The sequence below is a fragment of the Syngnathus typhle genome, linkage group LG13, assembly GCF_033458585.1.
Source record: "Syngnathus typhle isolate RoL2023-S1 ecotype Sweden linkage group LG13, RoL_Styp_1.0, whole genome shotgun sequence".
Taxonomy (NCBI): Eukaryota; Metazoa; Chordata; class Actinopteri; order Syngnathiformes; family Syngnathidae; genus Syngnathus; species Syngnathus typhle.
Genome location: NC_083750.1, coordinates 6021863 through 6039635, shown reverse-complemented (window position 1 = coordinate 6039635; position 17773 = coordinate 6021863). Strand labels below are relative to the sequence as shown.

General features: G+C 41.3%; 2 protein-coding genes across 6 annotated transcripts in view; one reads left to right on the top strand and one right to left on the bottom strand.

Annotated features, from left to right (window-relative positions):
- Nucleotides 1-233: 233 nt before the first annotated feature.
- On the top strand, nt 234-3758 carry urod (uroporphyrinogen decarboxylase). The gene is made up of 10 exons (XM_061295163.1): nt 234-394; nt 972-1084; nt 1181-1260; nt 1393-1455; nt 1519-1716; nt 1793-1954; nt 2136-2270; nt 2450-2550; nt 3300-3366; nt 3498-3758. Exons 1-10 carry the CDS (start codon nt 372-374, stop codon nt 3654-3656), a joined length of 1101 nt encoding a protein of 366 aa, XP_061151147.1. The 5' UTR covers nt 234-371; the 3' UTR covers nt 3657-3758.
- Nucleotides 3759-8539: 4781 nt separating this feature from the next.
- Nucleotides 8540-17773, bottom strand: part of zswim5 (zinc finger, SWIM-type containing 5) — a 28810-nt gene continuing 19576 nt past the window's right edge. The window contains exons 3-16 of one of the 5 annotated variants that reach the window (XM_061295162.1): nt 17604-17772; nt 16810-16958; nt 16453-16603; nt 15924-16046; nt 15492-15689; nt 15264-15410; nt 15032-15202; nt 14555-14706; nt 14212-14314; nt 13842-13977; nt 13253-13410; nt 13012-13175; nt 12654-12735; nt 8540-12401 (exon numbers count right to left, since the gene is read on the bottom strand). In XM_061295162.1, the coding sequence (XP_061151146.1) occupies nt 11539-12401; nt 12654-12735; nt 13012-13175; nt 13253-13410; nt 13842-13977; nt 14212-14314; nt 14555-14706; nt 15032-15202; nt 15264-15410; nt 15492-15689; nt 15924-16046; nt 16453-16603; nt 16810-16958; nt 17604-17772 (2766 nt within the window). In that variant the 3' untranslated portion in view covers nt 8540-11538. Of the gene's footprint in view, nt 12402-12653; nt 12736-13011; nt 13176-13252; nt 13411-13841; nt 13978-14211; nt 14315-14554; nt 14707-15031; nt 15203-15263; nt 15411-15491; nt 15690-15869; nt 16047-16452; nt 16604-16809; nt 16959-17603; nt 17773 lie in introns of all 5 variants that reach the window. The other 4 variants (XM_061295158.1, XM_061295160.1, XM_061295159.1 and 1 more) reach the window with 4 other exon arrangements.

Below are 17773 nucleotides of genomic sequence, written 5' to 3'. Positions count from 1 at the left end.
AGTTATTACTAGACCTCCAATTACAAATGTAAAAAAAATTGCAGGTCGGTGTATTGCAGTTCATAGGGCATATACATCCACACTCTCTCTATAAACAATTTTAGATTCTTGAAATTATACACCCATGCATGCTTTTGTAATGTGGGAGAAAAGCAGGAAATTCAAATATATTTAGACCATTTTAGAATATTTTGTTTTATTTTGAAATGTCTGACGTTTCTGTTGTCGTCACGTGAGTCCAAGATGGCCGCGCCCTGCGAGTGACAGTTGCTACGGGAGTCTGCCCGAGTAAAAGTGTTAGTAGAGGTGGTGCATGTCCCAGCAGACGTCTTCCAAAGCAAAAAGCTTGTCTGTTCCACAGCTTGGCCGACATGAGCAAGGGTGAACTAATACTGTGAGTAGTCCTCTTGGTATTGTACTGTTACTACGGTGACGCTAGCCTGTTACATTAGCTGTTATGAAAACAAGTCCTCTCACATTGTTATGAAAGCATGACTTGGCAGGTCTATATTTGCAAAGATTGTCAAAAGTAATGACATTTAGAGTTGTAGGTGCCATTCATTGCCAATGATTATAGTTTTCAAATGTGTCTTTAACCTTGTAATAATTGTAGTTATCAGTGTAATTAGAGAACTGTATATTCTTAATGTGTATTGTCTCAAACATATTTATTTGGCCAAAAAACAGGTGACAACAATGCAATTTAATAGCATGGCTCCCCATATTTAATTTAAATGTGGGATTTGGGGATTCTTTATATTACACTGCCTTTTATTCAACTGTCTCAATGGTGCTGGGAGGTGATAAGATGCGCCCTGGTCTTATCTGACCTCACCACCACTGGGGAGTGGGACAGCATAGTTTAGATAACAGAACTTCACTGGCAGACATTAACAGAGACTGGCTAAAAATCCTCATATTGGTAAAAATAATTTTATGCTATTTATATGACATTCTTATGTTCCCTCTAGCCCTAAAGACTTTCCTCCACTCCAGAATGACACATTCCTACGAGCAGCTCGAGGTGAACAGACCGAGCATGTCCCCGTCTGGTGTATGAGACAGGCTGGAAGATACTTACCAGGTACTGGGAGCTCTTTGCTAGTCTATTAAACTAACCAGACAACTGGTTAACTGTCCAGCATCCATTGGGATTAATAACATCTTGTCACATGTGCAGAGTTTCGTGAGTTCAGGGCAGGGAAGGACTTTTTTGAAACATGCCGCTCGCCAGAGGCCTGCTGCGAGCTTACGTTGCAGGTATGGCATTGAAGTTTGCTTTATGACATGACAGCTTTCAAGTTTTGCTTCAAAATATCTTATTCATGAACAAATTATACTTTTAATATTATTATTGTTATCATTTAGATGTGATTCTTTTCTCTGTTTTAGCCTCTGAGGCGTTTTCCATTCGATGCTGCAATCATCTTTTCGGACATCCTCGTTGTGCCACAGGTGAGCTTTAACCAATACTGTAGATTTGATTGTTGATCACGATTCTTCCCTTGCTCCCTTCAGGCACTGGGTATGGATGTCCAGATGGTGCCAGGGAAAGGTCCTACATTCCCAGAGCCCCTGAAGGAGCCAGAAGACCTGCAGCGTCTGCGTGTGAAAGTGGATGTCGCCAAAGAACTGGGTTACGTTTTCCAAGCCATCTCGCTGACCAGACACAAGATTGAGGGCAAAGTGCCGCTTATAGGATTCACCGGAGCGCCGGTGAGGTTCCGAGAGCAATCAGGAAGTGTTGAATTTTGTCCATTTCGCTCCTTAACAATTTGCGTTCCCTTAACAGTGGACGCTCATGTCTTATATGATAGAAGGCGGCGGTTCCAACACTCACTCAAAGGCAAAGCGTTGGCTCTACCGACATCCTGAGGCCAGCCACATGCTGCTGAAGATGCTCACGGATGTCATAGTCGAATACCTGCTGGGTCAGGTTGCAGCTGGAGCCCAGGTCAGACTTCCTACAGATACAACAGATCATCCCAAAATATGATTTTTAGTGTGGTCACGAAACAAACAATTTATTGGGCTTCGACGACATAATATACTGTTTTATTGTTTAGTGTGCGACACAACTGTACTGCATCATAATATTTGGATTGTATGAAAAAGTCTCACCTCTCATTGTCCAGGCTCTGCAGGTGTTCGAGTCCCACGCCGGCATCTTGGGGCCGGTGGAGTTTCAAACGTTCTCTCTACCTTATCTTCATGACATTGCTCGCCGCGTCAAAGAGAAACTCAAGGAGGCGCGACAGGAAGTTCCCATGGTAAGAGAGAGAAAACCACACACACCTGTGCACGCGCACTACTTTATTTCCCGAGACTTCATTTACCCATGTCATTACTTTTCTTAGCCAGTAGGTGACAGCACTGCACCAATAATTTGCCTTCATGTTTCTCAAAATCCATCAGTACTAACTCTGTGTGTGCGTGTGTGTATGAACAGATCGTTTTTGCAAAGGACGCACATTACGCTCTCGAATCTCTGTCTCAGTCTCATTACGAAGTGGTCGGGCTTGACTGGACCATTGACCCACGCTCAGCACGGTAATGCATGCACACGGTACACAGGCATACGTAGATATTTTACACTGAGCATGTGCAAGTGATAAGAGCTCGCTCGAGTGTTGCAATGGGACAGATTACACTCTGCAAGCGAGGTACCAGGTACGCACACGTGTATTTTGACGCAAACGACTTGGAAAAAAAGTCCAATAGTGTTGGTCCACTCTCTAAATGGGAAGGGAAAAACATGCAGTGAAAAAAACCGATAAACTGAAGACACAAATTTTGTTCAACATAATGGCAAGCCAGACATCATTAGAGAGCATTTGAAGGCTTCAAACCTTAAGCACCTCTTCAGTTCCTTCCTTGTAAACGTCAGCCAAGAGTTAAGTTAAGTTAAAGTCCCAATGATGGTCACACACACACATCTGGGTGTGGTGAAATGTGTCCTCTGCATTTAACCCATCCCCGTGTGATTTTAATCCATCCCCTGGGGGAGAGGGGAGCAGTGAGCAGCAGCGGTGCCGCGCTCGGGAATCATTTGGTGATCTAACCCCCCAATTCCAACCCTTAATGCTGAGTGCCAAGCAGGGAGGCAATGGGTCCCATTTTTATAGTCATTTTTATAGCGCAAAAGGAAAAAAATCACAAATATGTCCCCTTTAAAAAGATGCATTTGTAAGTAAGGGAAGATTTGGTTGAATTCTTTGAAATCTGGTATATTTGCATTTGAATGAGGGACACTAAGCGTGTGTGTGTGTGCACGTGCGTGTGTCCTTTTTCCAATTCAGTGAGCGGACAGGAGGAAAGGTTAGCCTTCAGGGAAACATGGACCCATGTGCGCTTTATGCTCCCAAGGTAAGAAATAAACCCGCCTTTGGAACAGGTTTGCATGGTCTTTTGTGGGTGCATTTGTGTGAAGAATATTAAATAAAGAGAAACATTTATTTGAGACACTTCCCCCCCCCCCCCCCCTTGCTTTTTTACAGGAACGCATTTCAGAAATTGTGAAGCGCATGCTGGAAGGTTTCGGCACCAGAGGCTATATCGCCAATCTGGGCCACGGTCTTTATCCCGATATGGATCCAGAGAATGTGGGCGCTTTCGTGGAGGCTGTGCACCAACACTCAAAACAAATGGTCAAATAAATGTAGAGAGGAATTGGAAAAAGATGATCAAGAATGTAAAATGTTGGATTAATGTTCTTTTGTAAGAATCCTAAATAAATAAACAGCGAAATGGGGATTGTATTTGAATTGGTCATGTGACTTGACACAGTTTCATTGAATACACCACCACAATGGATTTGAAATTAAACAATCAATTGTAAACCTGTAGCGTCATATATAAGGTTTTTCAAATATATGTACAATTTGGGATTTAAAGCCATTATTTTTATTGCCTCAGTAGTTTGGACAGTGTACACTATAAAATCTTTCATGACTCTTAAGACTATATATTGGGGGTGTTTGAAGGAGAAAACATAAAAAGACTTTGTCCAACCACTTGAACATTATGCACTTCTTAAAATCAAACAAGCAATCTTTGTCCTTGTACAGAATATGTATATAAAATCACTCTCTCCACTAAACATAGCTTTTAAGTATCAACAAATGGCTTTCTAAAACAAGATTTTCTATTAATCTCAAATGTATCAATCCGGTGGGAGTGGATTATGTTTTGGGATTTTGAATGGGAATGACCCCATTCCCGCAAGTATGTGTACATGTACATGACAAACACATTCATATTGAAAGACGACATTGCTATTAATGGTGCAATGGTACACTTCCAAGTACCTTTAAGAGCTGCAGAAATACAAGTAGAGATAAAGCTTTAAGCTGTAACAGATTCAATCAAAGCGCATCATCTTAAAAGCAGCTTTGGTGTAAAATGCAGGGTTGGCCAAATAGTTCCAGGAGGGGAATTGTCTCTGTAGAATCAGTTTTATGGGGTGGGTGTGTGTGTGAAGAGGGGAGCAAACAGATTATTTTCTTACTGCACAGGAATGTATGATTATGTTCCGAATGTATTTGTTGACTCTCCGAGCTACTCATATGCATATATAGCTAAACCTTATGTGTATATGTTTGACGGTACTGTTGTGATTTTTAGAAAGGAATTTCTAATTTCAATTTGTTAGGATCAAAGCAGCAAGACACAATGTAGCCATATTTGACGTAAACAATTATTTACTGTAATGTGGTTGGGTTAAGCGGCGTTGAAAATGGATGGAGGGATGGATGGATGGGCCAAACAAAGAATGGTTGGAAAAAAATGTGAATGAAATATGTAATCAGGATAAAGCGAGGTGTTTTATAGGAGGAATTACAAAACAAGATCACATAATCCCAAATAATGTTTTTTTTTTTTTCCTCAGTGAGGCAGCAACTGATACCACCACATAAGCAGATTCCATTAAATCCGGTTGTTGTTTCCAGTTGTTGTTGTGTTGGAATGCAAACTCCAAATACTCATGGGAATTGTATTTTAAGACTGAAGGAATTCTTTTCGACATTTTTTGTATGAATGCCAATGCGCCAATTCCTTCCCGCCATATAGATGAAAAATAGATGACATTTTTGTGCTTTTTTTTTTCATGGAATGATGGGTGGACAAAATGTTTATTTGTGGGTTTAACCATCATGAACAACGGTATACAATACAGATAGATGAAAAACAGACACACACGCACACACACACAGATTCAACCATCTGAATTCATCACCATTTGGATGGAGAAGTGATTCTTGCTTAAATGAAGGTGGCCTTTCATCGCTTGCTTTTGTGTCGCTTGAGTACCATAAGCACATCACACACACTGGCTTTTGTTGTGGCCGCTTTTGTGTTATAGCAGAGACACTCGGACAAAAACTGTGGCTGATTGTCAGGTAAGAGAGAGAAACAGCTTGGGGTGGGGTGGGGGGCAGTGGGTCAGCAGGGAACAAAGTGTGTGTGGAAAAGAGACACATTTAACAATGAATTGCTGCTCTTTAGAAATGAAAATCAATTTCTACATGCAGGTCGCCCTTAGAGGCTTTGCCCGGATAATAATTTGTATACAGTGTGTTCATCCTATCTCCAGTATGTTATGTGTATTGGTGCTTGCCCGTTTGGACTTTTCTGTTCATAATTACCACAAATATTAAAATACAATGACATCTGGATCGAATGATGTGTGGTTATGTGTCTGTGCAGCTAATGTACACATTTGAGGGAGGGCCAGGGCCCATCGCCCCGAGAATCCAATCTGCCTGAAGAGACAGCAGGCTGTACATCATGTTCCATAGATGGACACTATCAGTGTTTTATCAGCAACCACCCCCAAACACACACGCATCCACCCAAGTGCACACACAACCCACTTTGTATGTATAGAGTACAGTCCATGTGTAATTTGACAGCTTTGTGTTGGAAGTGCTGCCTCCATAAGTGAAAATGTGATCTACAGTACCGTATTTTCCGGACTATAAGGCGCACCTAAAAACCTAAAATTTTCTCAAAAGCTGCCTTATAGTCGGGTGCGCCTTATATATCAGAGTCAGAGTCAGCTTTATTGTCGGACCAAATTCCTAAATTTAAACTGGCCCGAAGCATTGTGTCATGAAATCAATCATAAGTGGCCCGCTGAAAACTACGAATCATGTATCAAAACGACTATGGATCATTATTTTGTGATTATAAAGTAATTTGTTGCATCTGAAGTTGAAATAAAAAAGATAAAATGGAGAATGATTTGATTTGGATTAAAAATCAGACATGATGCATTAATGGTGCGCTTTATAGTCCAGTGCGCCTTATATAAGGACAAAGTTTTGAAATGGGCCATTCATTGATGGTGCGGTGTGCTTTATCGTCCGGAAAATACGGTAATCTGTATGGGGATTGCTCAATGAGGTTTGCTGCAGCCGTACTATGTAGCAACATTAGCCAGTGATGGCAAAAAGTCATTCAATTTGTTGCTCATTTTGGTGTAGGCTGTTATAATTGGTGTGACATGACAGTGGGGATCAATTTTCCTGTAATTCTTTATCCTTTGTGTATTTTGATGGAGAAGTGTCAGAGAACTTTAATGAAGACAATTGGGAAGTGTTTAAAATTGCACAATGCTAGACAGCATGTCTACTTTGCATCTCAGTAATAATGATATTAATGAATGCATGTCTCTAAGCCCAGGAGGTTAAGGTAGAACAAAGCTAAAGCTTTTAAAAACTTTTTTTTTTGGTGTTCTTTCATAATTTGGAGGCCAGAGAGTTTGTGTGTGCGTGTGCATGTAAGCAATCACATCTACATTTTTTGTAGATAATGGATATAAATTTTCCCCATATTCTGTGCCCCAATCAATCTAGTTCTGCACATGCACATTGTGATGAATTTACTCCACACACCCACAGTGTGCACTTAACGCATCTTGATGGCCTGATTGTCTAGTTTTATGGCTCTGCAAAAATCTGTAATGAATGAAAAAGGGGCATTGAAGGAGCAATAGAAGAAAAACATTCTGATTAGAGATAAATGAGTGAAAGATTGATGAAAGTGCATCAGCCTCAACATGCTTCATTTACTTCTAATCTGGTTGCTATGAAGGGTGAAATATTTGGAATTAACACAGCTGAAGCTTTTCTAGGGTAAAAGTAGGACTGCATAGTGTGGAACTAAATGGAGAACCTCTCAGACCACCTCGAAGATGGATCACGTATACAGTATATGTACCGATTGCGATCAAGAGCTCTAAGCCGAGCTAGCTAGTTTAGCTCAAATCAATCAATCAATCATAAAAGTGCATCTTTGGTACTGTGAAGGGGTTTAAACCCAGATTAGAGCCCACCAAGATTTTTTTTTTCTTTCTTTTTACATAAAAGGGTTTCATTTGGGTTTGAGCTTCAGGATAATTGGCTTGGGGAATGTTAAGAATGTTGTTAACAGGGCTAAAAAGAACACAGTGTTTGTGACAAATAAAAAGAAATCAGAGAAAATAAAATCTACTTTTCAGCTTTGTGTGGGAGCACACTGTCTAGTAATATTACATGGTAGAAATAAAACAGTCATATCATCTGAGTCACATCTTCAACAATACAGCCGGGTAAACAATAAGACATGTCAAGATCAAGAGTGTGTCCGGATTGATGTGTGGGACCAGAAACAGACTGCATTAAATTTGCATAAATGAAAATTAAAAAGCCTCTTGGCAAAGGTTTGCTAAGGACAACAGATGTGAGCGTTTATTTCCCTTACGACTATGACAGTTTTTGTTCTAAACAATCGCAACAGTTCTGAGACAGCACAAAAGTCACTGACAATGCCAAGTTTCAGCCACATGTAGCAAATCCAATCCGCAGGTGAAGGAATCATTTATTCACTTGCGATCTACCAGTGTAGAGAGTTAACTTTCAGACGAGTGACAAGAACTAAAAAAACAAAAAAAAACTGAAAACAAAGCAAAGTTGGCCAATGGCAGGCCACACACACTGACACCCTTAGTGTTTGCCAAAAGTGTCAGTGTTGCAGAACATGTTCTTCCAATCTAAAACTAATTGCCTTCAATGTGCATGAAGATTCCATTCAAACACAGCTGCAAACTGTGAACTCAAACCACAGAGTTATAAGATACACATTTTGTCAAATGATCTCAAACCACATATTTATAAGATACACATTTTGCAATTTGTGCCTTGTTTCCGCACTCATTTTTTTAAATCAGCAACCCACGTGGATGCTGTGTTCTTAGAGCCAACAATGTGGAGAACTAATGAAGTCATGTCGTTTTCTCATAGTGAACCTTTCAGTTGAACACAGTCTTTATGCAAAATCTCCTAGAAATCAAAGAAAATAATGTTCTGGTATTATTCTGCTGGAACCTTTAATAGTGTATGTAGCACAGGGACAGTGGAAGTTTGCCTTTTTTGTCGAGCTTGCAAGGATTTCTTCCCTAGTTTCTTGCCGTATTTACAAAACATACATTCTTAAGTTTATTCGAGAATAAAAATCAGCCTCTGCAAGTAGACGTCATCTAAAACAAAATAAGTCTGTGTAACGTGTTTAACACTTTATTCATAGAAAAGCACTGAGTCCAACACAAATCAATATAAAATGGTAGTAGCGATACATAAATAATAATAATAAATTCTTGCTTTATAAACAGTAGCTCAAGAATTTGCACCCAAAAAAAAAATACAAATAAAAAGTGTTGATGTTAAGCTATCATACTTCTGTGGCAACAAATACTGGAAATACCTTTTTTTTTTTTTATAATCAGTAGCACAAAGAGGCAACAAACACTTTCAACATTCCCTTAAGTTAGAAAGAACAGAAAACCAAACAAACTGGTAAAGAGTTGGTGAACTAGGCGAATGACTACTCCCAGCAAATAGTACTCTCCTACAAACGTAAGACAAAAAAAAAAAAAGAATGGATGTGGAAAAATGTGAATCTCCTCTTAAACAGACAAAAGAGGCAGGAAGTCACGATGTTGCCGCTTTGATAAGCTAAATCACGGTAAAGGCAGTTTACGAGAGCTTCCTGTTAAACTGGCAAAAGTACGTACGTACATGTCGTGCGTTCTTTTAATGGATGCTTTCTTCATACAGAAGTTTCCACCTTCTAAATGATGCAAGCATGGGGTTAAAATCAAGTGTACTGCAGAACGTCAATGTCACCAATGCTTTGGACACGACAAGGCTAATGGCTTGCGGAGTGAGCCCATGACCAAACAATTTGACAACGAAGATATCAAACAATAAATTCAAACAAAGGAATGGAGGTCATCCAAAAGGCCATCCCGTTTGTTCAGAGTTGTAACATTGAACTGTTCTCTCTTTTATGAGTGCCACCACATGACGACATCTTGAGAAGACACTAAAGGCTTTTTGAGTCCTGATTGAATCAAACCCAGAAAAAAGTAAAGCAACAATCTTTTGTACATTGATAGGTCAGAAAAGGCATTTTCTCAGGTTCAATGTTTAGCTCTCCATCATATGCCGCAACATAGTCAAGTCAGCATTGGACAATTGCAAAGCAGGCTGGACCTCGGTGGGTTGGTTGTTCCCCCCCCCCGGCCGCCTCCCTAATAGTGGTTTAGTCCACCGGGTCTCATCTTGCGCTCTTAAAGAGCCATCCAAGTGGTTCTGCATAGTCAGGTTTAAGAATGTATCTGTGCCCATTTTCCTCAACTTACATGCTTCTTTTGTATTTTTTGGAAACATTTTTCTTTGCAAATGTAAAAAAAAAAAAAAAAAAAAATGAAAATACAAACAGTAAAATATACCAAAACAGAAATGTACACAGGAGCACCTGAGAAACGTCTTTGCTCTTACAAAAAAAACAAAAAACTGCTGTCAAATCCCCCACATCCAAAACAGTTCAAGTACACCCACACTCCCCCCCTCGGAAAAAACAAAACAAAAAACACAGAACATACTTATTATAAATAATTATAATTTTACAATTTTCTGAATTGACACTTTCATATTTACAATATCTTAAATGCTTAATGCTACTATTTTTGTTTTGTTTTGTCTCGTTAAGTGATGTCCCTGAGAACAAAGTTTAGCCTCTCTTTCATTCTTCTATATCTTCAATTAAAATAACAGGACGAAAAAAAAAAAAGGTAGATTGGGTGACGTGGAAGATCACCTCTAATGGAATGTTAAAAAAAAAAAAAAAAACATGCAAGAAAATGTCCCTTTTTAAAGTTCGCCTGTCATCATCAGAGGCTTTATGACTGCCATCGTTTGTCATACAAAGCAAGCAAACAGCAATAAATTAAACCGGCAGGAACGTACTGAAGAGGTATTTGTGTGAAGTGCTTGTACAATGACGTTTCGTCTGACCAGGAATATTAACCTTCTGAGTGACTTATCGGGAAAATGTCCAAAAAGTTGGCCCATTCTGACATTTCAAGTAGTATTAGAAGCACATCATATATGATGCAATATATTGTTAGTGCTGTTTAAGCTTTCCTTTTAGGCTTTTCAAATATAATGAAAATTTCTTTTCTGGGTATTTCTTGGAAAAGTGTCAGTAAGCAACCAAAGTTGCAACTATATTTACTAGTTTCATAGAGGAAGTTAAGTTGGGGAATTCTCAAGTTCTCACAAAAGATCTTACGATGCAAAAAGAACTTTAGCTACAGGCAGAGGGAAGAGCCGCTGATAAACAAAGGCCAAATATATCTCAACCCCTCCAACCGAATACCACATGACATCATGCGGCTTGGAGAAGAGAAACGCAGAGGCTTGACTATTTATTGCTTAACAGTAAAATCGTGAATTAGTATGTAAAAAATCGTCAACGCAGTCCAAACCGTTTAGATTAGTGGCAGAATAAAACAAAATAAAATCCAAATTATAGTCCGCATGTGCATGGAGCCTAAAGTAGAGCAGCTCTAGCAATGCTTGCGATGAACGTATGTGGGAGCTGGCCTTCCACTGCTTTTGGTCAGATCTTTGGAATTTGTTGTTGTTGTGGCTTGAACTCTCTACTTATGAGCCCTGAATGAAACAAGGTGATTTATCAACAAGGATGTTAAAGCTGATAAATATTACAGTTGAGGTATGACAGTAACACTTTGTGTGTTGTCATCCTCAGTGGGTTCTTTTTTTAATAAACATTTGAATGTTTCTTCCATTTTTTTTTTTTAAGGCCCACTTCTTCCCAGCTGCTTTTGGTTTTTGTGCCACGTGTCACCTAAAAATAAAAGCTAGTTCTGCTTTTCACACACAACCTTATGACTTATTTTGTTTGTTATGTAATTCAACATTCGTTGATAGCGAGCCAGGAAGCCGTGTTTTGTTGTTCATCTTTGACATATTGAGCCATTTGCCTCTTTTAGTAGTTTCAGTAGAGCAATGTTTCCTGGTTCACATTCAACAAACAAAACCACCACATTGGAAGGAGAAAAAAAAAAAATAGTCAAACAATGGCTCAACTTAATGAGTAAAAACAAAGAATTCAAAATTTGAAACAGAAATATAGAAGGTGGATTACTTCCTTAAAAGGATGATCCTCTAAGGAAGGGGGGGTCGTTTAGGGTCAACCGAATCGTTCCCTAACCAGCATCATGAGTTTCTTCTTGCCCTTGTAGATTTGTTTGAGGTTGTCTATGAACTGGCCAAACTGAATGTGGCCATCCTGCGCCAACAGGAAAGTTTCCCGCGCTTTGCTCAGGAACTCGATGAACTCGCCGTAGTGCCGCGGACTGATGTGTGTCAGTCGAGAGTGCGTGGTGTTGATGTAGGCCGAGATTGTAGCGTCCAGGAGCTGGCGCAGAGGCGCCTTGTCTGTTGCCATCAGTTTCCCAGAGTTCCTTCTGCCGGGAATGCCGGCCAGACCCGGTGCCGTCATGGTGCAACGCCGCAGGATATCAGACAGCACGGTGGCGCAGTGCACTCCCTTCACCACCAGGGGGATAATTGCAGCGAGCTCGTTTTTCCCCAGGGAGTGACTGAGGGCGCAGGCCCACAATACGTCATTAATGGCTGGGTGGGTGTCCTGGTTGTAAGCCAGGTTCAAGTGGCTCATAGCCAGGGAGGCTAACTTAAACGAGCGCAGCGGGTACCCTCTGTGCTCCATGTACCTGGCGATGGTAAAGAGCTGCGAGTAAGTCATCCCCGTGGACGCCGCGTCGATGACAATTTGGTAGGCCGTCTCAAAGGCGATGTGGTCCTTCTCGCACAGAGTCAGAGCAGACAGGGCGCAGTTCTGCGGGTCCTTCATGGCGCACTGCAGCGCTAACGTCCTCGCGCAACTAGCTAGCTCCTCTCGTTGGGTGTAATCCAGGCTGAGGCGCAGGATGGTGTTGTGGGACATGACGGTGGCTGCAACAATACTGGTGGATTCGGTGGGTGTGAAGAGGGTGTACCAGCTCTGCAAAATGCTCACAAGGGCACGAAGACCTGAGAGTAACAGTGGAAAAAGATATTGGTGTGAAAAGATGTGCCAACACTTGGATTAGTGACGATTTAGAACTTACTTCAGATGCTACAAGTCGACGGCAAAGCACGACATTTACATGAGACAAGCTTTGGTCCAAGCAACGGGTTAAAATCAATCTTATCTCGATATAAGGACACGATCATGTACGTATAAGTGATGGGCAAATTTGGTTTGCCTGCTCTTGGGGAGGGCAGGATAATATTTCGACATACCGACTTCAGTGGCACAGGTTACCAGCCAGCGGACCATCTCTCTCCTTCTCCAGTTGAGCGTGGACAGAGTCATCCTCATCACCTACAACATGATTGGGGACAAAATGATTGTGCGACTGTGTATAAAAGGAAGAATAACTTCAAGTTTAACTTGGCATCTTGGATATCTACGAGTTTCCCCATGATGCCCATACAAACATCAGAAGAGTTGTTGAGTTCGCTTAATTATTTTGCCGGTATAAAATATTGTTTGCAGTGACGCGGATTGGAAAATAAAACAAGCACAATCGTTTGTAGAATTACAGACGTGCCCTAAAAGTCGCAAACACACAGGCACACACAAACCTACACACACTACCTGAAGTCCCAGCTCCAAGGCCACATTGAGTAGAGTTATATCAGGCGGGCTGTCTGCAGGCGTAGCGATTTTGAAGGCATCCTGGGCTAGTTTAAAGATCAAGGATGAAGAATGGATGTTTTTCTGAATGACTTCCAGAACTGTCCGCAATCTCAACATGTCACCTAGAAATAAGGAGCAAAGGATTTTGATTGGCAAAATCTTAACGAGATGCCCCTTCTGGGTAATGCTTGGACTGTACCTTTAGCAGCAGTTAGCATCGTCGAAGCGAGCTCACACTGCTGCGTCTCCAAGTGTCCCAGAGTGAACCAGCGTGGATATCTATTTGTAACGATGGAAATACCATGACGAGGTTGACCCATATCCCCGGACACTGCAGATGATTCCAGAACTGGCAATCTGAAAAAAAAAGAATGCTACAACTTCAGGCTCATACAATTCACGTACTACAGACAAAGGATATGGTCGTTTTTATTTATTAAAAAAAAAAAAATCAAGTGGTCATATGCAGGTTATGACACACATGCTCAGCACACTTTCTTATATTGATATTTTCATATTTAATAATATAATATTTTATATTTAATAGACCGTGGCATGAATTACTTCAGGATTTACTGTACATTTGTTTCTGTGTGCCTAAATACACTGAGCATATATATAGTTATGAAAGTTTCACAGCTTAACGGCCCAATATTAGAAAGTAGCGATCTTATTCTTCCTCGAAAAAAAACAAATCACAGACTGCACTGGGACCAAGGCGCCTTCGAACAATTAAGTTTAGATCGAAGAAAATGAGAACTAAAGGCACACAAGTTGAAAAGTCTGACCTCATGGCACGGAGAGCCACCTTATATGCCAGGTCTGCATCGTGTGGCCGGAGAGCAGAAAAGAGGTACTTGGCAAAAGTGTGCATAGGAACACTCTCCCTGTGGATGACTTCACCAAGACCGCTGAATGGACCAGCTGCATAGAAACAAAAAAGAAATCATTCTCAGTTTTCAAGAACCATGTTTTATACATTCACTTGACTCAAACATATTCAAATGTATTTTTTTTAAAAGTGATTTGAGTTTTGTTGTAGGAAGAAAACATCTGAGTTAAATAACAATATTTCAGATATTAACTTCAATTATTTTCATCTGTATCAGACATCACAAGTCTCCTGCAAACACTGGATTGTCATGTTGAATGTTGTACCTTCTAGTAACTGTATGGCCTGTCTCCGGAGGGTCTGAACCAGCACGTTGTCCAGCTCGAGCTCTTGCAGCTTTGTCACAATTTGCTCTTCGTTGCGGCACACCTTCAAAACAACGCGCAGATCTCAAAGGTTACACGTTGCACAATATTATGCACAGCATATGCTCAATACCGCATGTTGCAATACACACGCAAAAAACATGTTTTTGGAGTACGCGTTTGAAAACTACACCAATGAAACGGATAGAATTCATTTGCACAAAATGTTTAATTCATCCAGATAAAAGAAATCGACTTCATGCACCTGTTTTTTTTCTGAGAACAAAACACCATACATTCATACCTTCTCCTGAGCGTAGAGACCTTCTGGCATAATCCTTTGTTGGCCCATGCCCATCAGAGTCACCTCCAAGGCTAGAGTCAGGTAAGACTCTCCTCCATCATGACTGCCCCACACTGGTACATGGTGGTAGACAGGACGCCTGGGCTCACCCTCTTATAGATGGGGAAGAAGAAAATTCACCCGTTCAATCAATCAAGTTTCTAACCCTGACTTTCAGCTATTTGATCAAAGCTTAACAGAAGTGCATCGGACATGGAATGTGGCCTGCGACCAAAGGTCCACATGTTCAAATCCCTGACTACAATTGGGATAATAAGTAAATGAGCAGCAGCCTTCCAGGAACAATAAAAACCGAGAGGGACACAGCAAAAAGGATGGTGGTACAAGTGGGCGGGTCAACTGGCAATACAATGTTGTCTAGGAGCTGCCAAGATCTACCAACCTAAATACGACCAGTTTGTGTTAATGTTTTAGTACCTCCGGTGTCCATAGTGCTGTCGTCATCGACTCGGCACGTTTCGGTGAGTGTTGTAAACAGGCAGCCAATGGGGTCCAGAGGATGTCCTACCCAACCCTCCAGGTTTGTGGTGGTAGTCACGCCCCTTTGAAGAAGATCTGGGGATGGACAAGAGCAGATTGAGTGGAACCCTGTATTGATAAAAAAGAGAATGAGTATGAGTATTTGGGTGTGTGGTTGCGTGTGCATTACCTTTCTTTTGATGCTTATAGATATCCATCTCACGCTGCTGTAAGAGACGAAGCGTGTTGATGATGGCCACTGCCAGTCGCAAGGCTTCCCTGGAATAACCATGGGAACGCAAGGCATCTACACGAGCGCATGCCGTCGGTACGTGATCTGTATGTTTGACAAGAGACGTGCAGAAATTCACCACCGGTCATTGATTAACATTTTCAATGTTTGACATACTTCACTCACTGTGTGCGTGTGTACGCGTACCGAGCCAGAGGGGCAGACCCTGTGGATTAAACAGTAGACTCTCCTCGTCTCTCTGGTATGATGGAGACATGTAGTAATCGCTGCTGATGATTCTCTGAAGGTGGCTGCCCTGCCAGTGGAGGTTGCAAGCCTCGACCGCCCGGCTGAACACAGTCCTCCTTGGCCTGGACAGAGAGTCTGACAAGCAAAATACACACTTAGCACTGGGCAGTATTGTTTGTTGTTGATAATGGCATTATCATGTATAGTTGGTATCAAACACTCAAATGTACTTGTACAGTATTTTCAGGGCTATCAGTGCCCCCTGATTATGAATGACTACTGTATCTTGGACTGCATGTGTGTTTGCGTACTGACCCTGTGCAAGGTTGCTCTGCGGCAGAGCATTAGTAATGTTTGGGAGCTCGCTACCATAGTTGCCATCTTCCAGCGGGCACACGTCCATGTCGCTCCACTTCTTCAGCTGCATGAGCCAACTGCTCTTCTCCTCACTCTTACAGTGGGGGTTTAACACCACACACACCCACAATGCACCTAGAGCAGTCAAGTCAGCAATTTATAGTCGATGCTTTTTGAGTGATTAAAATACAGTGTAAAAATATATATATATATATTGGTGAAGACACACTTTTTAAAAAAGCCAGATTTTATTTTATTTTTTAATGTAATTTCAAAACAAGACAATGTCTGATTTTGTCAAACTTGTGTCAATACTGCTCTTTTTTTTCAGTCTTTGTCAAAGGAGTGTTATTTCTGTTTCAGATGCACGTCATGATCACACCCGCTCACCCAGGAAGTGTTCTCGTTGACCTCCTAAATGCTCAGATTGATTGCACAGAAGCTGAGCGGCTTTATTGATTTAAGGGCTTCATTATTCCATGAGGAAAAGAAAGGCCGAGACAGAGAGAAACTACAAAAAGGTTTCACTGACTGTACTTACCCAGCTCATCCCAAAGTTGTCTACATTTGTCCGTCATGCCTGCGCCTTGTTGTCTCCATAGTGACAGCCGAGGGTCTGCCATAAACTGTTCTGTTATGAGAGTCAGCATCCTGGCACCATTGGAGTCACGCATTCTTAACATCTCGCGCACCTAGAAATCCCCAAAAAGATAAGTCTTGTCACATTTTGGAATCAGCGGTCATTCATGTCTAAGTGTCAGTACTTGGGTGGTATTTCATGGTTTGCACAACAATATAGAATATAATTTTATCTTCTGTGTCTTCAGGCTGCTTACGAGTGCATTTAAAAAGAAAGTTGGGGGGAAAACTGACATAAATCAAGCAGAGCAAAATGTACCTTAGCAAACATGGAGTTGATCTGCTTCCCAGAACCGTAGTATCCTCCCTGGGACAAAAACTGCTTGACTTGTTCCCGGACTTGATCTTCATCCAGATGCCAGCAGTTGTCATCGTCAATGCTTGCGCCAGCAGTTGGATCGGGAGCACCTGAATAAAATGATTAAAAAAAAAAAAGCAGGCCATCATGAGAGACATGCTGATAAAAAGGTTTTTCTACTAAACAGGTCAAGAGCATGGTATATTGATTTCAAAAGAGGCTCAGTCGAAAACAACATTAGACTTCCCGCGCTCATGCGGGACTTGCTAAGCGCTGCAAAGTGAACTAAACAAAATATGGAACTCAGTGTTAGTTTATTTTGATTTCTGCAGCAGGAAGTTTGCCAGCACAACTTTGCTTTCCTTTTCCTTCTCTGCATGTGTTTCTACATGCAATTTGGGAAAGGGGCAGGGGTTACTTTGATCAAGAAAGAAGCTGAGCAACTAAAACCACAAATTTCAATCTGCCTGTAGGAAACAAACCAGCAACATTCCTCAATTAAAGCCTTCCATGTGGATCAACAGCTTCCATGGCCTGTTCTCTTGTTAAACACAGACAGGAAGCACAATGTGGCTTTGCTGAACTGGAAAGCTGCCGAATGTCAACATTAACAGAGGGAGACCAAATCGGGGGGAAAAAAAATCTTTGTATTGTAGGGTGTTTCGAGTTTGCTATATCCGTAATGTACGTCCGTAGAGACTAGTTTTGAATATTTCTCTCCAAACAGACACGTGAGGAAGATTAGGTTGGCGCACCGTGAACTTGGTTGATCTCAGAATTGGATGAGAGGATCTCGTCGGCCAGTTTCTGAGCGGTGGGCAAGACCTCTGTGTGGTGGGCTGTGATCAGGTATTGGACCAACTTCTGCAACTGGTCTCTGTTCATTTGGAACAAGGTTTCTGAGATGGGCAATCGAAGCTTCACC